This window comes from Trichoderma harzianum (genome assembly GCF_003025095.1).
Source record: "Trichoderma harzianum CBS 226.95 unplaced genomic scaffold M431scaffold_2, whole genome shotgun sequence".
NCBI classification, from domain to species: domain Eukaryota; kingdom Fungi; phylum Ascomycota; class Sordariomycetes; order Hypocreales; family Hypocreaceae; genus Trichoderma; species Trichoderma harzianum.
In genome coordinates this window covers 3,251,244-3,270,524 of record NW_020209250.1, presented here as the reverse complement: position 1 = coordinate 3,270,524, position 19,281 = coordinate 3,251,244, and the positions used below count along the sequence as shown (strand labels likewise).

Sequence of the window (19,281 nt, the reverse complement as noted above, 5' to 3'; positions counted from 1 at the left end):
CACAGAACGAGCAGCTCTCGATCGATTACTTTCTCAGCACAAAGGACTGCCTAACCGGATGGCCTAAACAAGCTCCAATTCACACAGGCTCCCGTCAGAGAGGGAAGCCACATACAACATCATGATTGGTGAGAGACGTCTGAATTTATTATCTTCTCTCTGCTCTTCTTTTCTGTGGAGCTCTCTGGCAAGTCCGGGCAGTTCAAAGTTACACCCAAGGTTTCCATGGCTTCAACACAATGTCTCACTTTAGCCTTTGAAGCCAAGTATCAATGCGGTACGTGAGATTGCTAGCTCGATGCGCCCTGCCCGAAGCTTGGTGCTGCCGCTTCTCTCTTCTCTTTTTTGCTTCTTCTACATACCTGGTACTACTCATGTAATCTGCCGGCTCATCCCTTGCATTGTCATCACTACTCGTTAAAATCTTAGTAGACGCCTATTACACTCCCTTGCGTCTTGCTCTTCCTGTCTGTCAGCAGGCGCTTTACGTAGTACCACAAAGTGCATCCATCCTCATAGACAGGATAAAATATTCTGGCTTGTATTCTTTACCCAGCCCCGGCACTCATCGGGTGAGAGAGGCGGGGCGAAGAAAGACATCATACTCATTATGCATACGTGCTCCGTGCTTATAACCCAGGCGCAGGCTGCTATTTCTCAAGGCCAGATTTGACGTGCTATCAACCGTGTCCTTAACTATCACACGGAACCAGGCCTGTTAGGATCATGATTTACTTCTACATTCTAGGCGCCAGGGATACACCAAGGCATATTCACGCCATGAAACGTGTAGAGATTCGGCCATATTCCAGCTTGCGGACCGTCCGGGAAGACTCCAGTTGTAGGCATTGTTGATATCGAGTCTGCCTAACGAAGCTCGCAGCCTAACAAAGTTCACTTTCTCAATACCCCAATGACGAAAAATTACAGCCGCATTTGTTAAAGAGACATAGGTATTGCTCTCTGACGCTCTCGGTCTACGCCAGTAGTATCTACACGAGAGCTTACGGCTCTTATAGTGGTCGACGAGTATCAATGCATGAGAAAAGCAACTCAGGTTGCCAGGCATATTCATTAGAGCCCACTACTATCCCAACCAATGCGATAAGTTATCAATGAAACAGATAATAAAAAGCAAGGCGTCTCAGAAAAAAATGCAAACGGTGATTTCCCCTACTTTTATGGAGCCCTGGGGCTCAATTGACTTCTGTCAAAATCTCAATATATACTTCTATGTCTTTCCGACGTAATTCCAACATACACCGAGCATTCACTCTATACTATAAAATATTCACCATTCACCGAACTCTGCAAAACCTAAATACTTCATTCCTCTAGATAGTTTATTTCACTGCACCTATCCCTCAAAAGTCCCATTTCATTCCATTCATCTCCCATCTTCCACTGACTTTTTACGCCCTTCAAACGGGGCTACCCTGATTGTACTCTTCGGCAAGCTGCGCCTATCACGGAGAGGGACGTCAGCAATCCTACGTATCTCGGAGCTATCGGCGATGACGATACAGGGGAGATAGAGTGTTAGTTGAAACAGTAGAGGAGATATAACCTGAAACGGAGGACCGATTTATCCTCTAGATAAGGAAAAAATGGTAATGTATATATGCGGGAAAGAAGAGCCAAATGCGACCTCAACATGAAAGACGAACAGGTATCTTATCTAGCTCGAATCCATGACTACCCAAGTACTAACTAACACATGAGATCAAATTCAATAAATTGCCTTGGTATCAAGAAGAACTTCTTATGTAGCTCAACCTATCTCTACGCAAGTGAGATAGTTCAAGTCAACCAAGAACTTGATTTAGCACACAAAGTTATTAGCTTCTACGTTTGTAGCACCGGGCCGCATTCAAAGCACAACATTCACTACCATCACTCATTCTTCACCAAAACAGTCACTATCCAGCATAAAATAAACAAGCTATTCGCTCAATAAAATATATGCAAATGAAGCTCAAAAAGAGAGAGTAGACACAAAGATATTCCACAGATTGCAACTCCATTTCCCGCACATTTAAAGCTACTACATAATTGCCTCCAAACACCGCTAAACGCCGCTGCCATGAACAGCACAAGAGGATAAAAACCCCGAAGTTACAAGGACATCCGGGCTAACAAAGGTAAAGGACGCAATGAAGCCGCTACAGAATCGCTCCCAGCTACCCATGCGTTTCTTCCCCTTTAGCTCAGACTGAAAAAAAGAGAAAAGGTCATCCCGCAAGACGTTTTTCCATCCCTCCGCATATGGCCATCGATTGTTGGCCGTGGTGACGATAACCTCAACAACTGACACAAATGAATGCCGTTGCAAGCATCTTTCAGCCTTCAACTTCCAATACTTATTTTTTGTTTTCAAGAAAAAAGGTCCATTCCCCAATACACACGCACACACAAAGACGTAAAGGCTATCCCAGGGTTCCCAGCAGGCCATCCCAGGATACGCATGATGAAGATAATAAATATCAGACGTTGAAAAAAGTAGGGGAAAAAAAGTTCATGATTTTGAGCACCCAACCACCCGAACCGCGAAAATGGATAAGAATGATGCGTAGAACCCAACCCATGACACCAAAGGGAAAAGAAATCAACAAGAAAGTGCAGGGAGTGAGATGTGTAGGGTCTGTAATAGGGTTATTAAAGGTCAATGGGCACTGAGAAGCCAATCATCAGGCCAGCGTCGGTGTCACATCCACCACACGAATCAACGCTATTGTGAGTAGTAGACCATGCCCGGCGCGGGTTGAGGGTAGTAGAAGCCGTCGGGGCTGGGAGTCACCATCCCACCCATTCCCATCACGCTAGGCTGATATGGCTGTGAGGCAGGGTACGACTGGTAAGGGTTTACCGACGGCAGCTGAGAAGCATCATAATAGTAAACCATGCCATTGACTTCCTGGGCCACGAGGTTTGTATTCGGGGGTGCCGGTGGCCCCGTCACGGTGACACCTGGCTGCTCCATTGGATTCTGAGGTGTAAAGCTTCCAGGCATGCCCGGCTGTCCTTGGGGGATGAATGGAGGCGCGGTGGCAGCAGAGGCGGGCATGCTTGGGCCAGAGTAGCCATGAGGATAGTAGTATCCCTGTTGAGGGTGAGGCTGGTACGGCTGGCCGCCATAGTAGGCCGTTTGACCATACGTGTTGGGCTGGAACGGTGCGGCATGTATAGCCCGCTCTGGGATTTGGGACAGAGGCGTGCCGGTCGAGACATGGGTAGAGTATGAGGGCCGGCGAGCATGCGAGTCCTGGTATCCGTTTGCCATCTGCACGGGAACTTGCTGGTGGAAGGCTTGCTGGAAGCCCGGGCCATTCTGCGACATCGTTGGCGACTCGATGCCCGCAACAGAAATGTTCTTCTGAGGGCGAGGCTGGTGCATTGGGATCGATGCCGGGAAGTTCTCCTGGAAGTTGGGCTTCTGTGGAAGGGGGTGTGTTTGTGGCTGGGGCATGTCGATGATCGAAGCCTCCTGTCCGGTCATCAACATTGGGTCCGATTGGCCTACGGGCACCTCAACTCCAACAGGCGGCATATTGAATATTTGCGGAGCCGGAGGTAGACGGACCACAGGCCTGGTATCGGCCTGTGGTGCGGGGCGGGAGATGATGGACCCGGTAGGCGAAAATATGGCCTCCCTATCGTGGACCACGATGGATGACCGCCTGCTGACGGCAGCACTGGGGGAGTATATGCTTCCACCATAGTAGCTGCCACCAAATATGCTGGTCCTCCGCGAAAATCCACCCACGGAACCCCATGCAGACCGGGGCTTACCTCTAAGTCGCTGCTGATTGGGGCGTAATGCACGGGGGATGAAGGTGAACGATCGGTCCGAAGCGGGGAAGATGTATCTCGGAGGATGGTTCGGCAGGGAGATGCGCACCGGCTTGTCCCTACGCAGGGGCGGGCGGTGATCGGGCAACTTCGTGTACTGCTTGACCGGGAAGCCAGGAAACACCTTCGAGATGGCCACCTCAGGGAGAATGACGCGGACTTGAGCGTTGCCGATGTGTTTCTCAGTCGACAAGGTTCTGTTGATGGGAGTAGCACTGGGCTCGCACGTGGGGATGAAGCCATTGCCATTAGGCGGTCCTTCCTCATGAGGTGCTTGCCGAGGGCGACGTGGGATCACGTCTGCGACAGTCTCGTGCATGTCGTGCGTCCATGGGGAGTTTGTGGTCGGATCGGCGGGGTGGTGCATCTGGTTACTACATAGTAATTCCACGTTAGCAGATGAGGCAAAGAGGGCCAGGTGGGGGATAGAGAGAGCTCAAAGAGACGGTAATCATGGCGACGACAAGAGATGATGTGAACTTACTTCATTGGAGCAAAAGGGCCCCCGATGCCACCGCGACCACCACCTCTGCCCCGACCTCTTCCAAACGGCCTGAAGCCATTCGCGGCCGGCCCCGGATGCCGATGATCATGCATGAAGAAGGAGCCCCGGTTGGGCACAAAGGCCGGGTCCTCGTCCCTCCGGCGCTTGTAGTCCTCGTGCTCTTGTCGGCGTCGATTGGCTGGTTGCCCAGGTTGAGACCGCATGGCAGACGAGGAGCTGACAATGACGGGAGCAGAGGGCGACTTGGGTGGCGACGGCGTCACCTCGTCGAACTGCAGCTCCTGTGCAGAGTCCGGCCGATCCGCAATGGACAGGCCTTGAAGCATCAGCTCGGTATCCGATACAGACTTGTTGCCATCTCCCTGAGCAGCAGCCCTGGCGGCTCTGTGGCTGGCCCCCTTTGCGGTGCCGTTGGCAGACTTCCGCGCGTTGGGTGAGGTGGGTGACACCTCGTCGATGTTGCTGGTGTCGCTATCATCAGCTCCATCGTGGTCGTCGGAGATGACGGAGCCCTCGCTCAGGGAGTCGTCATCCAGCTCCAGCGTCTCCGGACGGCCCTCATCGTCGCCCTCGTCCTCGACTCGGCGTCGTTGGCCGATGAGCTTTCTACGTCGGGGGGCAGCGGCCATGATGGGGGGTTGTTAGTTGGCGGCTTCAGCGAGACGATTAGACGGCGGACGAATGGGGCTCGTCGGGGACGGAGAGAGGGGCGAGTGATGGATCAGGGAGACCATGCAGCGGCGGGTGGTGGGCGAGGACAGAGGGCAAGTCGGAGGAGATTGAACAACAAAGGGCCGCAAGGAGGAGTGAGGAGCCCAACCCGTCCTGCGGTGCTAGACACAAAGAGAAAGGCAAAGAAGCACGATGCCCACGAGCAAACAAATCTCGACGGGCCAGACCAGACAAGGGGGTCAAGAAGGGGCAAGAGATGAAAGAAAGACAAGAAGAAGGCGGACAGCGGTCCTCGGGCGCCTCGTTGATGATCCAGGGGGCCGGGACGGCGAATGAAGAGAGGTCGTGATGGTGGTTTCCAAGGACAGAAAGCGGAAGATTTGACGCCAGGCCCTAGAAAAAGTGCTGGTGGTGGCCTGTGAAGTGGTGAGGTGAGGTGGTGGACGCTTAGCCCAATCCAGGCTTGCTGGCCCCCTCCCCAGCCATGTAGCTTTTACGCGTAGAATTGGTGCGAAGTGACTTGGTCTGGCTGCAGCAGGCCCTCCAGGCCCTGGCGCTCCCCTTTCAGCGTCATGGGCCAAGGCTAAACAAAGCTGCCGCTTCGGCTCTTGAATGAGGTACCGGCAAGGTACTTGATGGTAGTGCAGCCTTGCTTTAATGTATGCAGAGAGCTAGCAGGGACTACCCCTTTTCGACCTTGGACGCCCCAAACAAATGCCAACAGTCACCACGACCGCCAGATCTGTCAAATGGGCGATCGCAGCAAATGGGATGCAGCCAGCCATCTGCCCATGTCATCACTGCAAGAGCCTCTTTTCTTCCTGCTTGCTTGACGTGACCCATCATCAGCCGGCTTATTCTAGGGGTCGACACCACGTCAATCAATCAATCAAGCAACCACCGCCGCCGTGCCACCACCACTCACAACATGGGTGACGGCCACCATCACGATCACGCCGGCCTCTGGCTCTGTTTCTCATGCTCACAGCCAGGCACGGATGCATGCGTTTGAATGGGCATTGCGTAGGCGAGTTTCGGTCGGATCATGTCGTCCTGCCAGCGTCGCAACCCCTCACTGGCCTGCTTATGCAATTGGCGACGTGCAAACTGCAGATGAGGTCCACAAGTGGCATCAAGCAAGCTCGTCCTGTTGGCCACCAAGGCCGCAAACGCCGACTGGTGCTCGGGATGCATTGCTGCCTGTCCGTTGATGCAAATGGCGACCATGGCTGCTGACGGGCAGACGGAGCTACCCCACGGGTTTTCTGGGCCGCGGACTGAGTGGTTGGATGCTCGACAGCTCCAGATGGCTGCTGGAGCAATGGAGGTGCTCGTTCTTTGTTGTAGAGCATCCATTGATCCCTGCCGTCGCTGGCCAACCACGAGTGCAATGCCCCTCTGCATCTCACTAATCCGAAGCACAACAGACAGATGACGCTGTTTGATCTCACGCAGGCGGTAGCTCGCCTGGATTGTGCTCTGTAGCAGTGATTAGCTCGGGTGGAATATAATCCCGACACTTATTCAAAGTGATGTGTCTGTATGACCTGCTGATGCACTTTCAGGGTGGCCCGCTATTGGTACAGCGTAGGAATTGGCGGGCGATGATTGTAGTTGAGGTGCTCTAGAAATAGAAACTCCGTTGGAGAATGCGGGAGGTGGCTCTCCTCTGACTAGGGGTCCATGTGTCACTTGGAACCTTGCGGATATAGAGCATCCAGCTTGAAGGGCACCAAGGTTTCAGTAAGGTTGCAGAAGATGGCGCCAATGTCGTAAATATCTATGTAGCGTCAAACGTATATTGCTATTGATGGATGGCACTCCATCGATCACCGAGACTGAACAGCTGCATGGAGTCCCCCATAAGCCCCCCATTGCTCTCTCAGTCTCTGGTTGGACAGCGCATCCACGTTTTCTACAGTACAAGGCCTAAGCAGCACTAACTCGGAGCTCTAGGCGGGCTTGCTGCTTCTGGGCGGAGGTGGATGTACCTACTAGAGGTATAGAGGTAGATGTACGTGTAATTGATGACGTTGAACTTCGCTTCAATACAACTTCATTACCTATTCGCCTCGATTCAACATCACCTCAATGGCTTCCTCCTACTCGTCCTTGTAGCCACGAGCCCCGGCTCTTGACTCCTTGACCGACTTCCGGCATTTCCTCTAATTCTCGGACTTTCCTGCGGTGAGACACAGACCCCGCACGATGCCGGGTCTTGCGCGCAAGGTCTTAATCTTTGCCGCTGTCGACGGCCTCATCATCCAGCCATTGTCTTCCAAGGGACAGAAACCGTTCCAGCCTGCGAGAGTCAAGTATGGCGATGCGTCCGTGTCGGCGGCACGCGACCAGGCCCCTGATTCGGCAAAGCCCGATTCGTGGTTTGAAGCGCTCGGCGTCATTGGTGAGTCCCGGGCAGGCGTCGATGTGATGTGATGGCGTGTTAAACAGTCGGCAGGATTGATTACGGTGTCGCGATTAACGTATTTGGTGACGATTACACGCCGAGAGCAGGTGGCTCAGGTGTTTGGATTGCCCATCTATGTCGTCACTCAGGTGGCCGTGACGCCGTGCTCGTCGCAGAGTGATGCCGAGGAATCGGTGCGCAAGACGGCACGTCTTCTGCGTACGGAGTCGTCCAACAGCGTGAATAATGATGAAGATAGCAGCAGTGACGAGGACGGCGAGATGCCAATTTCGACTCCTGATGAGGAAGTCGACGACGATGTTGTCGACAAAGGAGACGTCCCGCCGGACCCCAAGAGCAGCGTTGCCGAAGACGTGATCCGGAGACGGGGCAGCTATGGGAGATTTGCACAGCGCTGGTTTAGTCGAAGCGGGTGGACAGTCGACCAGAGAAGGACTATGGGAATGAGCAACTCGCCAACGTCCACGCCGCCCCTTGCGCCATCGGCCTCGCAGACCCCAGTGGTTAGTCTCGCCAGCCTACAAGAAGCGGATGAGAGTCTCTCTCCGGCATCCACGCTGCTACCTAAGCTGCTTCGGACCGTCCAAATGCTGTTTGGCTCATCACGTAGTTTTTACTTTTCATATGACCTGGATATAACTCGCAGTCCGAGTGACAGTGCCTCGGTGGTTAACCCCAGCGGCTCCCTCTATGAGCAGGTCAAGAAGACATTCTTTTGGAACCGGCATATTATTCAACCTTTTATAGATGCCGGACAAGATGCCTTGACCCTACCTCTGATGCAGGGCTTTGTCGGCCAGAGAACCTTTGTGGCGGATTCTCAGCCTCCCCAGGTAGATGACCCTGGAACAGAATCCATGGAGCTCAAGGACCTCTCCCCCCCGCCATCTGCTCCAGGCTCGCCGCCTTCAGGCACGGCGAGGCATTCTCTAGAGCTGCGTCCTACTGAAAAGAGCTACCTCATCACCCTCGTATCGCGACGATCAACTAAGAGGGCTGGTCTGCGATACCTCCGGCGCGGCATTGACGAGGGTGGCTATACGGCCAACTTTGTCGAGACAGAGCAGGTCCTTTCATCCCCTGCATGGGATACCTCTTCTCCAGTGTATTCGTTTACTCAGATCAGAGGCAGCATTCCACTCTTCTTTACCCAGACGGCCTACGCGCTCAAGCCTGTGCCGGTTTTGCAGCACTCTGAGGACGCAAACTACAATGCCGCTAAGCAGCATTTTGAAAGGCTCTCGGCATCTTACGGCACGGTACAGATTGTCAATCTTGTCGAGAAACGTGGAGTCGAGGGCCCTATTGGAACGCAATATCAAAATACGATGGCGCGTATCAACAAGGGGCTCGATGACAAGGCAAAGATTCCATTTGAGTGGTTTGACTTTCACCACGCCTGTCGTGGCATGAAGTTTGAGAACGTGAGCCATCTGTTGTCCACATTGAAAGATCAATTAGAGACGCTGGGCAGCACGGTGAAGAACAATGGCCAGCTGGTCCGCAAGCAACAAGGTGTCCTTAGGACAAATTGTATGGACTGCCTGGACCGAACAAACGTCTGCCAGAGCTCTTTTGCAAAACATTTGCTAGATTTACAACTGAAAGAAGAAGGCATAGACATGAGTGCGCAAATAGACCAAGAGACGGCCTGGTTTAATACTCTCTGGGCTGACAACGGCGATGCCGTTTCAAAGCAGTACGCCTCTACATCCGCTATGAAAGGTGACTATACGAGGACACGAAAGAGGGATTACAGGGGGGCACTAAATGATCTCGGCATATCCCTAACACGTCTCTATACTGGGTGAGTTTTTTCCTGCTTACTTTCCAAGCCCAGTGGCTGATCATCATCTCCCCTTTAGCATGGTCAACGACTACTTCAGCCAAGCTGCCATAGACTTCCTGCTCGGAAATGTCAGTGCCAAAGTATTTGAAGAATTCGAGATGGACATGATGACCAAGGATCCGGCTGTTTCCGTAGAAAGAATGCGGGAGCGTGCCGTGGAGCTGTGCCAGAAGCGAGTCGTGGCAGACGTCAATGAAGAATTCCACGGCGGCTGGGTTTTGATTAGTCCCAACGCCGCCAACGTTCTTAAATCGTGGCCAATGGAAGAAACTGTCCTTCTCCTGACGGATGCTGCGTTGTATCTTTGTCGCTTTGACTGGGATCTGGACAAGGTATCGTCCTTTGAAAGAGTTACCCTTGCCAGCATCACGAATATCAAAATCGGCACTTACATCACCTCAACCATCTCGCAGGCGCACATGAACGAGACGAGGAACGTGGGTTTCGTGGTGTCATATCAACCGGGCAAAAGCGACGTGCGGAGGAGGAACACCCGTACACTGTCCACCAAAGACGCACCCAAGTTCACGGCTACCGGTGAGCCTCTACCCGCACCAACTGGTTTCGCTGGTCTCTTCTCCGGAGCAAACGCTTCCAAAGAGCCTGCCATTCGCAAGCTTGCGTTCAAGGCGCCATACGCCGATTCTTCATTGCCGGCGAGTGGGGCGGGGCCGCGGCAAACAGAGATGCAGATCATTGACACGATATGCTCAGAGATTGAGCGCCTTGCTTTCGAACGGCAGCAGGCCAAGGAAGGAGGAGAGCGAAAGAAGCTGGTGGAGAAGGGCGATATCATTTCGCTGGACACGGCGAGACGCAGCACCGGGCTACTCGAGCAGCTAGGCCACTCGCTGAAGAAGCTGGTGTGGGCATAGATACCTAGTAGATAGATATCCCTAACGAAAAGACCTGATGCGGCTCTTTTTTATACATAGCAACTCAAGGGTAGCCTTATCAACTATAGTTTTCTTTCCTTCCCCTCATTCTTCGAAACATCCTCCCCTAACAGAACTTCATTGAGTTGAGGACGTACTCCTCCTCTGATATAGATGCATCTGGTAACGCATATTCTCCAATTGAATAGGGTAAGAGAGGCCATCTGGAAGACGGAACCATATCGAGTCGTGAGACTCAATCTTTTCCCACTCGTAGCCCGGAGACGGTGCACGCGGATCAATCATTGTGTGATCCAGCAGCCACTGCATAGGATATCTCTTCTGCTCTTTTCCCACGGCGGCTTCTGAGTAACTACCCGGGCTGTCCACGACGAGGAGCATGCTCCTGTCCGGCATGACCTCGCCCAGCAATTTCAAGAACTTTGTCGTTTTACCGATGCCTCCGTTGGTGTAGAGTTCATTCAATGTAAACATTAGCGTCACAGTGAGCGGTTCGCGGCCAAGCAGTGAAGACAATGCCTCCTTGTCTAATACTAGGATATCACCCTGGGAGAATGTTGTGTTGAGTTGGGCCTGCTCGAGGAGAGGCGTGTTTGCGGCCTTGATGGCTGCGGAGGCGTATTTGGATAGGAGAGGCGGCGAAGTGATGTGATTTTGGAGAAGAGCGACGACTTGTGTCCAGGGGGCGGCGTCTAGGAGGGTAAGATGGCCGGAGGAATTTGTTTGGTGGAGGAGGGAGGCGAAGGCAATCTGTTCGGCTGCGCAGCCGCCGATGCAGAGCATTTTAATGGATTTGCGGGGGTTTGAATCTGATATTTCGATGCTAGCTGCTTCTGGGCTGTTTTCATCATCATCGTTGTTATTGGTCGGAGGAGGTGATATGAGAGCCATCTCATCAAAGTGGTGGGCGATGGTTTGGAAGATGGACGAGTAGCAGAGGGCTCTGGTAGGACTCCATCTTGCAGCGTACGCCTGAAGATTCTCCTCTGTCCCAAAGGCGGCGTCGAATTCCCGGTTGAAGAGGGCCTGTTTTATGGATTGGAGGCGGGCTGTGAAGTCCTCGGATGAGAGGACGGGATTGAAGGCATCTGAAAAGAGCTTGAGGATGCGCTGCTGATGGATGAGGATTTGGGGGTCGACGGTTGGGATGGGGTCAGCTGCTGATGCTTGTCTGTCTTTTTTGGATGGATTCTTCTTAGGGGCCTGTTTTTTAACCATTGTTTTATACGTTGTTGCCGTGATGAATTACTTGGTTGAATGAGATGGGGGATTTGATGTGGTGAAAAATTGAGTTTCTCACGGAAAGTGGGTAGGTTGATGTAGGTAGCGCTGGTAAGCCTTCACTTAGAAACGAGTGTATCTCAGTTCAATTCATTTCTCTCTCTTCCATCTTGCATCAATACACACACATGATAAAAACAGCAGCTCTCAGCAAAATTGCAAATCTCATCTTCACTGTGATTCATTCGCTTGCATCCTCATGGTGGTGCCGACACATGCTTACATACAAACTTATTCATCAATGCTTATTGCTAGTTCCTCTGTAGTATGAGGGCAACAAATAGCCTGAAATCCTTTTTGACTTTCAGCCCCGTCTTAAAGAACGATCCGGCCAGCGCCGCTTTACGCGCAGCTTCCGGGATGCTAGATCGGCTATTGGAATAGCGCCAGCCGCTCAGGTGTCTGATTTGGCCTGTCTGATTGGTGGACTCGTTTGGCAAGGCGATGAACGATTGCTTAGGAAACGCTCGAGACCGCTTATAAAGGCCAAGCAAGGCCAAGGATTCTGCTGCAGGTGACGCGGATAGGCATTGAGATCAAGGGTAGCCTATCGTGTGTGTGGATGGATGGACTTGGTGCAGTTCACGTCTGAAAGTTGCATTGGCGGCTTGCCCGGGTTTGGAGACGTTGGTGCAGTTGTTTCACGAGGGTCAGAGAGAGTGATTTGCCTGGCCTGGGAGCCTGTAACCATCCATCCATCACATCCGTTTGTGACTCCCGTCGTCTTGTGAGATTTGAGTGAGGCGATGATAAGGTCCATCAGCAGCCCCTACGTCAGAGGCCGGGCCGAAACGGAGTATCCGAATGCGGGATGCCGTTGCAGGTTGCCGTTGCAAAAGGCAAGGGACAATGGAATTGATGGCTTCAAATGTCTTTTGCTGTCAGGGCGGTTAGAGTCTCCGCTCTTTGTTGCGGGAATGGAGCGTTTTGCCCGGTGGATAGGATTGCGTCAAGTGGGCGGTAGATCTTGTTGCCTCTGTTGCCTCTGAAGACGTTTTGTGTGTAAGCAGCAGTGCATGCTATCTAATGGCACTATGTATGTACCGGTCGAGTGAGGGTAATAAACATCCATTGATTCCATTAACCCAGGAGTACCTGTAAAGTTCCTCGTAAAGGTTCCCCGTAAAGGTTCCTCGCAGAAATTGCATACTACTAAACTTACAGGGGACCATAAGTCACAAGGAGCCCTTGGTGAGCACGGAGTTTAAAAAAAACCTGGAAAGCGTGGAATCCACGTTAAAAATCCTTTTAAGTACGAAACAACACGCACACACAGTAAGAGGGCGAATCGGCGCTGCAGCAAGCCGCAACAAGCTACGGGCGGGCTCCCAGTAGCGGAAACGGGCCCCGCTGGAACTTGCGCTCCGATTGCCATTTGCCGTTGCCTGGCTGCGCTGCCCCGGGGCTCCAGTAGGGCGGCATCAGAGTGGCTCGTGGAGGGGCCACGGAACTTGGGAAGCTCTTCCAGGGCTGCTGTTAGAGGGGCCGATAGAGGGAACATTGATGGCCTGAGCTAAGCATCCCCTAATCCGTGACATAACATTAACCCCTCAACAAAAAGGTTCCCTCAACACCAGCTTTATATGCGGCCCTCCCCCCATCAGGCCCCGTCCGTTTCTCTCTCTCCATATTCCCAATTACTTTGATACCCGATTTCTTCAATAGCGCAGATCCGAACCATTCGCAATCATGGGCTACACAGAGGTTGACCAGAAGGCCATCAACACCATCCGCCTGCTCGCGGTATGTTTTTTCCCCCTTGCTTTTTTACCCCGCCATTGCCCCTCCATTGTGTGAGAGCTTTGGGCTGGAAAGTTTTGGTTACGCCCGACGGCAGTGGAGGTTTGCGAGGCGGCCAAAGGAAGAACACACTCGAGAAAAGGACGAAAAAAGGACACACAAGGAGAACAGAACAAGGACGGAGAGCATTGACTGACTTGCTTTGCGATTCCAGGTTGATGCGACCTTCAAGAGCAACTCGGGACATCCCGGTGCCCCCATGTGAGTCTGGCCACGCTTCGTGACGCGAAGCTCCGCTCCCGCCACTTCCGCCCGTTCTGGCTGCTAACGATGATATCGCAGGGGCATGGCTCCCATTGCCCACGTTCTCTGGGACAAGTTCCTGAGGTTCAACCCCAAGAACCCCGATTGGCTGAACCGTGACCGATTCGTTCTCTCGTGAGTGCTCTCGCCGTCCCGCCCCTCCCTCTGAAGGGAATAGAGGAGAGACAAATATCCCCGCTCTGCGAATCGCACGACTAACAGGTGCTACTTTTTCGCCCCAATCTAGCAACGGCCACGGCTGCATGCTCCAGTATGCTCTGCTTCACCTGTTCGGCTACGCCCTGACCATCGATGACCTCAAGGCCTTCCGAGTAAGTTTGCGCCAAGCTCCGAACTGAACAAGAGAAGGGAAAAAAAGCTCAATTAGCCTAGCCTTTGCAAAAGAGGCTAGGATATGTCGAGCAGCACTAACTCGTGTCCTCTACCTACAGACTGTTGACAGCATCACCCCTGGCCACCCCGAGGCTCACGATACTCCCGGTATCGAGGTCACCACCGGCCCTCTGGGTCAGGGTATCTGCAATGCTGTTGGTTTGGCCATGGCCCAGGCTCACACTGCTGCCACCTTCAACAAGCCCGGTTTCAACCTGGTTGACAACTACACCTACTGCTTCCTCGGTGATGGCTGCTTGATGGAGGGTGTCTCCGGCGAGGCCTCTTCCCTGGCTGGTCACCTCCAGCTCGGCAACCTCATCTGCATCTACGATGACAACCACATTTCCATTGACGGTGACACCAACGTTGCCTTCACCGAGGATGTTGCTAAGCGCTATGAGGCCTACGGCTGGCACGTCGAGGTCGTCGAGAACGGCGACCACGACCTCGAGGCCATGGAGGCCGCCATCAAGAAGTGCCAGGCCGTCAAGGACAAGCCTTCAATCATCAAGCTGCGAACCACCATTGGTTTCGGCTCCCTCCAGGAGGGCACCCACGGTGTCCACGGCTCTCCCCTCAAGGCCGACGACATCAAGCAGCTCAAGACCAAGTTCGGCTTCAACCCCGAGGAGAGCTTCGTCGTCCCCAAGGAGGTCGCTGAGCTCTACGGCAGACACTCCTCTGAGGGTGCCGCTAAAGAGGAGGAGTGGAACAAGCTGTTCGCTCAGTACGCTGAGAAGTACCCCGCCGAGCACGCTGACCTCACTCGCCGCCTGAAGGGCGAGCTGCCCGAGGGCTGGGAGAAGAGCCTGCCCGTCTACAGCACCAGCGACGCTGCCATTGCCAGCCGAAAGCTGTCCGAGACCGTCCTCAGCAAGGTTCAGACCATCCTCCCCGAACTTCAGGGTGGCTCTGCCGATCTGACTGGCTCCAACCTTACCCGCTGGAAGGAGGCCGTCGACTTCCAGCCCCCTGCCACTGGTCTCGGCGACTACTCTGGACGATACATCCGATATGGTGTCCGTGAGCACGGTATGGGCGCCATCATGAACGGTCTGGCCGCCTACGGAACCATCATCCCCTATGGTGGTACCTTCCTCAACTTTGTCTCCTACGCTGCCGGTGCCGTCCGTCTGTCCGCTCTGTCCCGCGTCCGAGTCATCTGGGTCGCCACCCACGACTCCATCGGTCTGGGCGAGGACGGTCCTACTCACCAGCCTATCGAGACTCTGGCTCACTTCCGTGCCCTCCCCAACTGCATGGTGTGGCGCCCTGCTGACGGCAACGAGACCAGCGCTGCCTACTACATTGCCCTGACCTCCAAGCACACCCCCAGCATCATTGCCCTGTCTCGTCAGAACCTGCCCCAGCTCGAGGGCTCCATCATCGAGAAGGCCATCAAGGGTGGGTACGTCCTGCAGGAGGTCGAGGGTGCTCAGATCACTCTGGTCTCTACCGGTTCCGAGGTTTCCATTGCCGTGGATGCCGCCAAGGAGCTCTTGGAGAAGCACAACGTCAAGGCCCGCATCGTCTCTATCCCTTGCTTCGAGGTGTTCGATGCCCAGTCCAAGGAGTACAGACTCTCCGTCCTGCCCGACGGCATCCCCTCTCTGTCCATTGAGGTGATGAGCACCATGGGCTGGGAGCGCTACACTCACGAGCAGTTTGGCCTCAACCGATTCGGTGCCTCTGGTGCCTACAAGGATGTCTACAAGGTACGTTGGAGAAGAAGGAGAAAGAAGAAGAGAAGTACAACGTAGAGAAAGTAACAGCCTGCTAACCCATCGCTATAGAAGTTCGAGTTCACCCCCGAGGGCATCACCAAGCGTGCTCTCCTCACCATCGACTTCTGGAAGGATGTCCCCAACGTTCGCTCTCCCATCAACCGTGCTTTCCAGCAGCTCATTTAAATTTTACGGCAGACGCAATAAAAAACTCTTTTATAAAAATTTAAATCATACCAAAAACATGTGGAAAGAAATCGCTGGTTGCTAAAAAATAGGGAGGGAAATATGATTTCACGTTGTGACGACTGTACCCTGAGATCAAAGGAAACGTTCGATTTCCTTTTGTTATATATCGCAAATAGATGAAATGAGAAAAAAAATTGAACAAAATAAACCTCAAGATGAAAAAGTCAATTGCCTATGATAACCCTGTTTTTAAACGCCAGTGGAGCCAACGTGGTAGCTAAATCTCCTGTATGCTATAACCCGACTCTTGACTCTGCGTGCGTGAGATTTGGAGAAACAAGTAGGAAAATATAAATATAGAATGAACAAGAAAAGAAACAACAGGTAAAAAAGAGCGATCCAGCCATCTTTCTCATTAACGCGCGTTGTATACTCATCCGTTTTTTCTCTCTGCGCCGCGCTTCCCAAAAAAATGCTGTTCTCTTCCGCACCCCCATGTATTATTTCGTCTCGAGTGCGGCCTCTCTCATCTAGCACGTGCCTCGGCTGACTTGTTTCGGATCCATTCTCTTTCAGCTGTTATAAAAGCCGACTCCGCCTGGTTCGGTGTCGAGCTTTGTCGCCGGTAGAGATGGGGGATGGGCTATATATACCATCCATGGTTCTCGTGTCTCTCTTTGCTAATCGTTGCTATTTATTGCTGCTAGATGTATATGGCAGCGGAAGCGTCTGAGGGTTGTGCTGGGCTCACTCAGGAGTGCTCCTCCCGTCGGTGTCCTGCTCCAGTCCCTGAGCCGCCCACTCCTTTTGAAACTCGCGGCCGATGCGCTCCAACCTGGCAGCAGCGCGTCGGGCCTCCCTCGCATCGTCCGACGAGGCGGCGACGACCACGCCGATGAGGACGGGGGCAGCAGCGTCGTCGCTGCCGGTCCTGGCCGTTGCGTCGTCCGGGTCGGCGTCGGCGTCGGCGTCATGGTCATGGTCGTGGCCGTGCTTGTATTTGGAGCCGGGCTCGGGCTCCGAGTGGCCACCGCCTGACTCGCGGGGGTCGAGGTAGGACTGCAGGACGACGGCGCCGGAGTCGGGGTACTCGACCATGATGCGCTGGGGGCGGCCGAGGTTGGCGCGCTGGGCGGTGGTCTGGGAGGTGATGGCGCTCGAGGTGAGCGAGGTGAGGGATTCGAGGTGGGTGGGCGACGAGGAGGATGTGATGAGCGGGGTGAGGGTGAGGTCGGTGAGGTGGAGGGAGAGGGTAGGATGCTGTGACGGGAGACTGGACATGATGAAGGAGTCTTTTTTTTGCTTTGCTTGTCCAAGGGTGATGTGGTCTCCGTGTCTGTATATAGGGAAGTTTTGTTGCGCTATCCCTCCTGTTTGGTTTGTATATGTAGTTTTTTTTTATTGTTTCCCCCCTCTGTTATTGTGGTTTCTGCTTCCGCAGCGACATGGGACGGTGAAGACGCTCGAGATTGGTTGGCGATGGTGGTGATGGGCAAGAATGGAGGTGAGTCGCTGCCTCGCCTTATCTGGACAGAGTGGGTGCTGATGACGTCGGTGTAGCAAGGCGTTTTATCGTCGTGTCATTGCGAATGGCTGAAAGCGCGTCGTTCTCGCAGCTGGGCAGAATAAAGGGAGAGAAGCTGGGAAAAAGATAAAGAAAATGACAGAAGAGCGAGCACAAGGGGGAAAGGACGAGAGATGAGAGCCAAAAGAAGCGAGTCACGCACTCGGTGCAATAAGACACACTGAGGTATTAAGAGGGTCCATTCTCTGCTATCATATCACGGCCGCACAGGTACTCGTACATGCGCAGAAGCAGCAGCGTCGGGGAAGCTGTCGCAGCGGGCCCTATCTTAGGTAAAGCGCTAAAGAGACAAGAGACAGGGCCTAGAGGAGAAGAGGTCCAGCCCCCCTCTTTGGGCCCCCGCTAGGCTGGGTCACCCCGCGCTTTGGTGCTTGCGTTAGCACTTGGCCTTTTGCGAGTTGAGCTCTAATGTACTAACACAAGGAGAGGGAGGAGGCATAGTACAGTAGCATTGGGGAGGGGAGTGGTGTTGCTTCTGTTGCTGATTGCATCTTTGGGGGCGGGGAATTGGAACGAGGAGAGGAGAGAGGAGAGAAGGACGAGGGAGAAAAAGAGGGGAGAAATTGCCTGACGATGTGGTACGCATTACTACTACCTTACCTGGCAGTACTACACGAGGTGAAAACATTGAAGCGTCATGGACATTGATCAAGCCGGACAATTAGTGCAGGTGTACGGAGTAGGCACAGGTACAGACAGGTACAGCTACGGGTAGCACGGGTACAGCACGGAGCAAAGGGAGCACAAGACAGGACAGGACAGGACAGACGAAGCAGACAGACCGCAAGTCACCAGGGGGAAATTGATCAACCCCCTGATAACGAGAGCCGGATGCAGATGCACACGTGCATGGCATTCTGCGAGAATTGGCGATTGATCAGTTGAATTGATAGCCACATTGAGTGCAGCAGGTCGCCATTGCAGTGCTACATAGCAGCAGCGCGCTAACAACATAGAATCATGAGCTGTCCGAGTCAAGTGTCTCAACTCAACTCGCCCCCAAAGATACATCCACGATCCATCGCTTGAGCCGGTCCTGGCCCGTCTCTCCAAAAACTACGTCACCGTGTGCCGACCTGACAACCGCCTCATACCTTAAATCACCCGCCCAATGGCATGGACAAAGCATTGGCAGCTGTCAGGTACTTCCAAACACAGAAGGTGTCCTTGCGATGCGAGCGGGCGGTGATCTGACGACTCCAAGACGACAGCCCAGGATGTGAGCCCATCTCCATCTCATACGGGCGCGACGACGGAGCCGAGCAGTCAATGGCCCGGGGCACCGATAAAGGGGAGGGGGGGTTCGCAATGGGAAAAATCACCTCGTTTCCTCCTTTGCTATGGAGTCTGGGGCAGCAGCAGTACGGAATATTATCATGGCATTAAGCGCCCTTGTCGCCGCCTTGATGACGATGAGCAGAGCGCCAATGGGCAACGATGGCGACCAAAAACGCCGCTTGGGATGCAAGACGACACAGTTCCGCCCTAGCGTCCCGTCTGACGACTGCCGGTTGGTCTGTTGTTTCTCACCTCGAACGGCCAACAACTAGCTCAAAGAATGAAGCGGGGGAGAAACAGGGCCCATGAGGGGGAGCTTCTGACGGATTAATTGCTGTATTGTACATAATACGTACTGCACAAGTACGAGCAGCTGCATCGCCAAACGGCGGAGCAAGGGTGTTCAACTGTCTCTTTTGCTTGCTGATGCTACGTATGGCCCTGTCCGTGGCTCGTGACCCCTTACTTGTGCCGAGGGAAAGGACAGGCCATTATCAAGCTCAATCATGATCGAGTTCGATTGGCGATCCGGACATGGCTTCGGACCCTGCCCGTTATCACACAGAGTCGAGCAATTCGCGCTCTG

The 19,281-nt window shown here is 53.5% G+C and overlaps 7 protein-coding genes across 7 annotated transcripts; 2 read left to right on the top strand and 5 right to left on the bottom strand.

Annotated features, from left to right (window-relative positions):
- Positions 1-2,013: 2,013 nt before the first annotated feature.
- M431DRAFT_309708 (hypothetical protein) lies at positions 2,014-2,704 on the bottom strand. Its single transcript, XM_024914212.1, has one exon. It carries the CDS (start codon positions 2,450-2,452, stop codon positions 2,069-2,071), a length of 384 nt encoding a protein of 127 aa, XP_024779307.1. The 5' UTR covers positions 2,453-2,704; the 3' UTR covers positions 2,014-2,068.
- Positions 2,705-2,728: 24 nt separating this feature from the next.
- Positions 2,729-4,983, bottom strand: M431DRAFT_478682 (hypothetical protein; the record flags this gene model as incomplete). Its single annotated transcript, XM_024915698.1, has 2 exons — positions 2,729-4,223; positions 4,334-4,983. The coding sequence occupies 2 exons, from the start codon at positions 4,981-4,983 to the stop codon at positions 2,729-2,731; spliced, it is 2,145 nt and encodes a 714-aa protein (XP_024779306.1).
- A 986-nt stretch (positions 4,984-5,969) lies between these two features.
- On the bottom strand, positions 5,970-6,540 carry M431DRAFT_309712 (hypothetical protein). The gene has a single exon (XM_024914213.1). The coding sequence runs from the start codon at positions 6,428-6,430 to the stop codon at positions 5,978-5,980; it is 453 nt and encodes a 150-aa protein (XP_024779305.1). The 5' UTR covers positions 6,431-6,540; the 3' UTR covers positions 5,970-5,977.
- Positions 6,541-7,007: 467 nt separating this feature from the next.
- Positions 7,008-10,549, top strand: M431DRAFT_504592 (hypothetical protein). The gene is made up of 3 exons (XM_024918489.1): positions 7,008-7,430; positions 7,485-9,261; positions 9,320-10,549. The coding sequence occupies exons 1-3, from the start codon at positions 7,235-7,237 to the stop codon at positions 10,176-10,178; spliced, it is 2,832 nt and encodes a 943-aa protein (XP_024779304.1). The 5' UTR covers positions 7,008-7,234; the 3' UTR covers positions 10,179-10,549.
- Positions 10,317-11,468, bottom strand: M431DRAFT_516712 (hypothetical protein; the record flags this gene model as incomplete). The annotated part of the gene is made up of 1 exon (XM_024920313.1): positions 10,317-11,468. Exon 1 carries the CDS (start codon positions 11,415-11,417, stop codon positions 10,317-10,319), a length of 1,101 nt encoding a protein of 366 aa, XP_024779303.1. The 5' UTR covers positions 11,418-11,468.
- Positions 11,469-13,169: 1,701 nt separating this feature from the next.
- On the top strand, positions 13,170-15,829 carry M431DRAFT_2203 (hypothetical protein; the record flags this gene model as incomplete). Its single annotated transcript, XM_024913565.1, has 6 exons — positions 13,170-13,223; positions 13,435-13,481; positions 13,563-13,658; positions 13,771-13,855; positions 13,976-15,634; positions 15,713-15,829. The coding sequence occupies 6 exons, from the start codon at positions 13,170-13,172 to the stop codon at positions 15,827-15,829; spliced, it is 2,058 nt and encodes a 685-aa protein (XP_024779302.1).
- Positions 15,830-16,579: 750 nt separating this feature from the next.
- On the bottom strand, positions 16,580-17,113 carry M431DRAFT_2202 (hypothetical protein; the record flags this gene model as incomplete). Its single annotated transcript, XM_024913564.1, has 1 exon — positions 16,580-17,113. One exon carries the CDS (start codon positions 17,111-17,113, stop codon positions 16,580-16,582), a length of 534 nt encoding a protein of 177 aa, XP_024779301.1.
- Between the last annotated feature and the right edge of the window lie 2,168 nt (positions 17,114-19,281).

Excerpts from the sequence above, each read along its gene's own strand:
- M431DRAFT_309708 (XM_024914212.1), bottom strand. The coding sequence starts at position 2,452 with ATGGCCTGCTGGGAACCCTGGGATAGCCTTTACGTCTTTGTGTGTGCG.
- M431DRAFT_309712 (XM_024914213.1), bottom strand. The coding sequence starts at position 6,430 with ATGCAGAGGGGCATTGCACTCGTGGTTGGCCAGCGACGGCAGGGATCA.
- M431DRAFT_504592 (XM_024918489.1), top strand. The coding sequence starts at position 7,235 with ATGCCGGGTCTTGCGCGCAAGGTCTTAATCTTTGCCGCTGTCGACGGC. Across the intron at positions 7,431-7,484 it reads TGAAGCGCTCGGCGTCATTG|GATTGATTACGGTGTCGCGA; the intron begins GTGAGTCCCGGG and ends AACAGTCGGCAG. Across the intron at positions 9,262-9,319 it reads CTAACACGTCTCTATACTGG|CATGGTCAACGACTACTTCA; the intron begins GTGAGTTTTTTC and ends TCTCCCCTTTAG.